The sequence below is a fragment of the Ochotona princeps genome, chromosome 30 (genome assembly GCF_030435755.1).
Source record: "Ochotona princeps isolate mOchPri1 chromosome 30, mOchPri1.hap1, whole genome shotgun sequence".
Classification (NCBI taxonomy): Eukaryota; Metazoa; Chordata; class Mammalia; order Lagomorpha; family Ochotonidae; genus Ochotona; species Ochotona princeps.
This window is the reverse complement of record NC_080861.1, coordinates 18234781-18240515: the sequence shown is the minus strand read 5'-3', so window position 1 is coordinate 18240515 and position 5735 is coordinate 18234781. Positions and strand designations below refer to the sequence as shown.

The window sequence follows — 5735 nt, the reverse complement described above, 5'->3', positions numbered from 1 at the left end:
GGACATAAGCCATACTTGGACTTAGGGACACATTTAGGTCTTTCTTTTGCAGGATCTATTGAGGGGATGTCCCAATTATTAAGACCGGCAACTAAATCACACACATCAGGGGTTAAATCAGGCCACCAGGTCCCAGGGGGGGCTATTTGGGAGGTTGACCACACAACATCTCCAGTTTGAGAGAGAACTTCCCAAGCCATTGATCGGGAGATATGGGGACTGCTGTGAACTAAGCTAGAATTTAACATCACTCCTATAATAATCAGGGAGCCCCACGGGTTAATCTTATCTTTAGAGGATTTTGAGTGCGTTGGACTTTCCATGTTGTCGTGGCGTTGCTTTTTTCTTCTGAAGAGTGGGCAGCCTTGACGTGGGAGGCGTGGATCCAAGATGAGATGCCGTCTACTTTGAGTGCTGTTGGTGTGGTCAAAAGGACGGTGTAAGGACCCTTCCACCGAGGTTCCAGGTTCTTAGTCTGGTGTCTGCGGACCCACACAGAGTCTCCTATCTGGAAAGGGTGGGGTACCACTGGTTGATCCGTCTGGTCCTTGTAGGCAGCTGCAAGTGGTTTCCAGATTTTCCGCTGTACAAGTTGTAAGGCCTGCAAATGAGCTTTTAAAGAAGGATTATTGGCAAAATAAGGGATTAAATTTGAACTAGAAAGACTAACGGGGGACGGAGGTGCGCCGTACAAGATTTCAAAAGGAGTGAGACCATGTAGTCCTGGAGTATTTCTAATTCGGTAAAGGGCTACCGGAAGGAGGAGCACCCAGTCTCTAGAGCCAGTTGCAAGCGTGAATTTGGTCAAAGTCTCCTTGATGGTTCTATTCATTCGTTCTACCTGTCCTGAACTCTGGGGTCGGTAAGCACAATGTAATTTCCAATCAATCCCCAGTAACTTGGACACTGATTGACTTATCTGAGAAACAAAAGCAGGCCCATTATCTGTTCCTAATACCTGAGGCATACCATACCTTGGGAAGATTTCTTCTAACAGTTTCTTGGTCACAACGTTTGCAGTCTCGTGCTTAGTGGGGAAAGCCTCTACCCATCCTGAGAAGTTATCCACAAATACTAGAAGATATTTATAACCATATTGTCCAGGCTTTACCTCGGTGAAATCAATTTCCCAGTGAGTCCCAGGGCGGTGTCCTCGCACTCGAGTTCCTTGTCCTACTTTGGTTTTCCCCGCATTAACTTGTGCACACGCCGTACATTCATCCACTACAGTTTGTAAGATTTTATTTTTCCCTAGTAGGAAATAAGGACTCTCTTCTCTATCCAGAAGGATTTTCATTTTTCTACTGCTGAGATGGGTTAATTTATGTAAGCAGGTAATTAATTCACGAGTTTGCTTTTGGGGCATTACAGGTTTACCATGAAATACCCAATGTCCTTTTTCAGCATCATGTTGTGCCCCTAATTCTTGTAAGATTCTTATATCTCCAAAGCCATACTCAAAAGAGGTATCCAGGGTGGACCGCACTTCCTGGGTGGTTAGAGAAAGAGCTCGGGGCGGAGCTTTGTTCTCTAGAGCCACTTCCCGGGCAGCAGTGTCTGCCAGTCGATTGCCCCGAGCTTCTGGGCTCTGTCCTTTTTGGTGTCCTAAGCAATGGATGATATTCAATTTTCGAGGCAAAAACAGGGCCTTAAGTAAAGCCAAGATCTCAGACTTATTTTTAATGTCTTTGCCCTCTGAAGTCAGTAACCCTCGCCTTCGGTATATTTCTCCATGAACATGTGCCGTGGCGAAAGCATAACGGCTATTAGTATAAACGTTAAGCCTCTTACCTTTTGCCATTTGGAGCGCCTGGGTTAAGGCGATGAGTTCAGCCTTCTGGGCTGAGGTCCCGGATGGAAGGGCCTTAGCCCAGATTACCTCGGTCTCTGTGGTTACTGCTGCTCCGGCTTTCCGTTCTCCATTATCTATGAAGCTGCTCCCGTCCGTATACCAGGTGAAGTCCGCGTCTTGGAGGGGCTGATCCGTTAGGTCTGGTCGTGTCCCGTGTACTTCTGCGAGGATCTGTAGGCAGTCATGCTGCTCTATATCTTCCGGTTGGGGAAGCAGAGTTGCTGGGTTTAAGGCAGCAACGGGTCCAAAGTGTATCCGGTCCGTGTCAAGGAGCATAGCTTGATAATGGGTCATACGGGCATTGGAGAGCCAGCGGTCTGGTGGTTGTTTGATTAGGGCTTCAACTGCATGAGGCGCCAAGATAGTCAATGATTGTCCCAAAGTTAATTTGCCAGCATCCTTAGTTAAAACGGCTATAGCTGCCACCATCCGCAAACAAGGTGGCCAGCCAGAGGCAACAGTATCCAGTTTCTTAGAGAGGTAGGCTACAGGTCGCCTCCAGGGCCCCAATCTTCGGGTCAGGACTCCCTTTGCGTAGCCCTGCTTTTCATCCACAAACAATTCAAAGGGCTTCGTGACATCGGGAAGGCCCAAAGCAGGAGAAGTCAGAAGAGCCTGCTTGATATCATCAAAAGCCTGTTGCTGCTCAGACCCCCAGTTAAACGTTGCTCCCTGCTTTGTAAGGGGGTAAAGAGGGGCTGCCATTTCAGCAAACCCAGGAATCCATAGGCGGCAGAAACCCGCGGTCCCCAGGAACTCTCGTAGTTGACGAGAATTCCTTGGGGCGGGTATGTTGGTCACCGCCTGCTTGCGGGCGGCAGTCAACCACCTCTGTCCATCTTTTAACTGATATCCTAGATATGTGACCTGGGTTTGGCAGAGCTGTGCTTTCTTTGCAGAGGCTTTGTAGCCTAATTGTCCCAAAGTTTGTAACAGGGACTCAGTGCCCTGTCGACAATCTGTTTCGGTGGTTGCTGCCAACAGGAGGTCATCCACATACTGTAGAAGTATTAGAGTTGGATTCTGGACTCTGAAATCTGCGAGGTCCCGATGGAGAGCCTCATCAAATAATGTGGGACTATTTTTGAAGCCTTGAGGCAGCCTGGTCCAGGTCAGTTGACCTGAGAGTCCCAAATCCGGGTCCTTCCATTCAAAAGCAAACAAAGATTGGCTTTGGGGACTAAGTCTGAGACAAAAGAAGGCATCCTTCAAATCTAAAACTGTATACCAAATATGTGTAGGCGGAAGTGTGCTAAGTAAGTTATAGGGATTAGGCACAGTGGGATGAATATCTTCCACTCTTTTATTAACTTCCCTTAAATCTTGTACAGGTCTATAGTCCTCTGTTCCCGGCTTCTTTACTGGAAGAAGCGGGGTATTCCAAGGTGATCGGCAAGGAACCAAAATGCCTTGATCCAGAAGTCTCTTGATATGTGGTCTGATACCCTGATAAGCCTCTTGGGACATTGGGTACTGCTTTATAGAGACCGGAGTCGCAGTGGCTTTCAGTTCAATGATCAGAGGCGGCTGCCGGAGTGCAAGGCCTATCCCTCCGATTTCCGCCCAAACCATAGGAAATCTCTTTATCCAAGAATCTAAGTTTAAATTTTTTATCTCTGTATTATTTGGCCCCAGAATCTCATATAACCTGTATTCGTCTTCTAATTGGAGGGTGAGGACCTGGAGAGGCGCTCCCTTTGGATCAGTTATTCGAATCCTATTACTCTCAAAATGTATATGCGCCCTTAATTTGGTAAGCAAATCCCGTCCCAATAATGGATAGGGGCAATCAGGAACATGTAGAAAAGAATGAGTCACTTTACCAGTCGCCAGCTGCACTCTTCGGTCAGTCGTCCAATGGTATCTTTTTCCTCCGGTCGCTCCTTGGACCCAAGCCGATCTGTCGCTCAAAGGTCCCGGCGCATGGGTCAACACCGAGTGCTGTGCCCCGGTATCCACCAGGAAGGTGACAGGTTGCCCCCCAACGTTAAGAGTTATCCTGGGCTCAGGGGGGGGCTCCTGGCCCTGACCTCTCTAATCTTCTAGAGTCAGTATGGAAGCTGGGTGCCCTGGTCTTTTAAATCTCTTTGGGTTCTTAGGGCAATCTCTGGCCCAATGTCCTCTTTCCTTGCAATAGGCACATTGATCTTTATCTACTTGGGGGCTCCTCCGATCCCCTCCTCGTCTCTCCTGAGTTTGTCCTGTCACTATGGTGGCTAATAGCCTACTTATTTCCTTGTTTCTTTTGCGATCTCTGACATTCTCTCTCTCTTCAGCTTCACGTCTCAACCTTTCATCACGTTCTTCTGCTTCCTTTTTAAGTCTCTCATCTCTTTCTTCCTGAGTTTCACGCTTATTAAAGATACGTTCTGCCTCTTTAAGTAAATCCTGAATAGAGCTTTCTCTGAGATTATCAAGTCTCTCAAGTTTCTTTCTAATGTCTGGAGCTGATTGCCAGATGAAGGACATGGCCACATTGGTGGCTTGCCCTGGATCTTCTGGGTTATATGGGGTGTATATACGGTAGGCCTCTTTTAGCCGCTCAAGAAATGCCGAGGGAGTTTCCTCGGACCCCTGTACTACCTGCTTGATCTGAGCCAAATTGGTGGGGCGCCGTGCCGCCCCATGGAGACCCGCTATGAGCAACTGGCGATAGAGACGCAGGTGGTTCCTACCTTCATCCGTAGTGAAATCCCAATTGGGCCGCTCCAAAGGAAAGGCTGCATCAATCTCATTGGGTAATTGGGTGGGGCGGCCATTGTCTCCTAGAACATTTTTCCTGGCCTCCAGGAAAACCCGTTGTTTTTCCTCGGTCGTCAATAATGTCTGTAGTAACTGTTGACAATCATCCCAAGTGGGTTGGTGTGTCACTAAAATAGACTCAATCAAAGAGGTTAGCATAGAGGGATCCTTGCTAAAGGGGGGATTGTTATGTTTCCAATTGTATAAATCAGAGGCAGAAAACGGCCAGTACTGGAGCCGATCATTGGGACCGGCCCGCAGGGGGAGGGCACGGGAAGTGGAGTCAGGAGGTTGTTCCCGACGCCCTCGTAGCCGCCCTGCCATCGGGGAAGGTGCAGGATCGGCGGCTGGGGTCTCTTCCGGTTCAGCTTCTGCCGCTTGTTGATCTCGATATGGTGGGGGTTCCTCAGCCAGCAGGTCCATTACTAGATCTTCTCCTGGGGGTAAGACCTTAACTTTGGGTGATTTTTCCTTTGCATTTTGAATCTGTGTGGGTTTGACAAGAGTTGGGTAGAGTGAAGACTGAGAGGGGCGCCCAAGGGTTGGAAGGGGAGGAGGAGCAGAGGGGATGGGGGTAGAGGGTGGTTTAAGAGTAATAAAAGGCCTGACCCACAGAGGTGGAGCATGAATGAGGGCCTCCCAGGTAATTATATAGGCCACTTGGTCTGGATGACCATGAGGACCAGGATCCATCACTTTGTGTTTGACCTGTGAAATAATGTTAGGATTAAAGGTTCCATCTCTTGGCCAGCCAACGTTGAAGGTTGGCCACTCTGAGGAGCAAAGGGTAATCCATTTTTTCTTGCGGACATCTACTGACTGATTGTTAGCCATGTCCTGGACATCTCGCCAATGCTGTAAAGTAAGGCTAAGTGGGGTGGTAATAGATTGTCCCATTATCTCGACAGACAAAACACTGAACACAAAAACCACAAACAATAGGCCGGCACTGAAACAAAACAACTTCGCAGCGCGGCTTCGGTGCCAAACCGAAAGCAAAAACTCAAATGGAGATCGTGATGAGAGTCCGGATCTCTCGTCTCCCAAACGAACCGTGTACCCTTCAGACAGTGGGGGAGCCCCAAAGAGTCCTATTCGGGTCAGGTTCACAAAATTCAAATGAGCCAGAAACCTGACTCCA

The 5735-nt window shown here is 48.5% G+C and overlaps 1 protein-coding gene across 1 annotated transcript; it reads right to left on the bottom strand.

Annotated features, from left to right (window-relative positions):
• Window positions 1-262: 262 nt before the first annotated feature.
• On the bottom strand, window positions 263-5491 carry LOC131478329 (uncharacterized). Its single transcript, XM_058657031.1, is given in 1 exon segment — window positions 263-5491. A coding segment is annotated over 1 exon segment (5229 nt).
• Window positions 5492-5735: the final 244 nt, after the last annotated feature.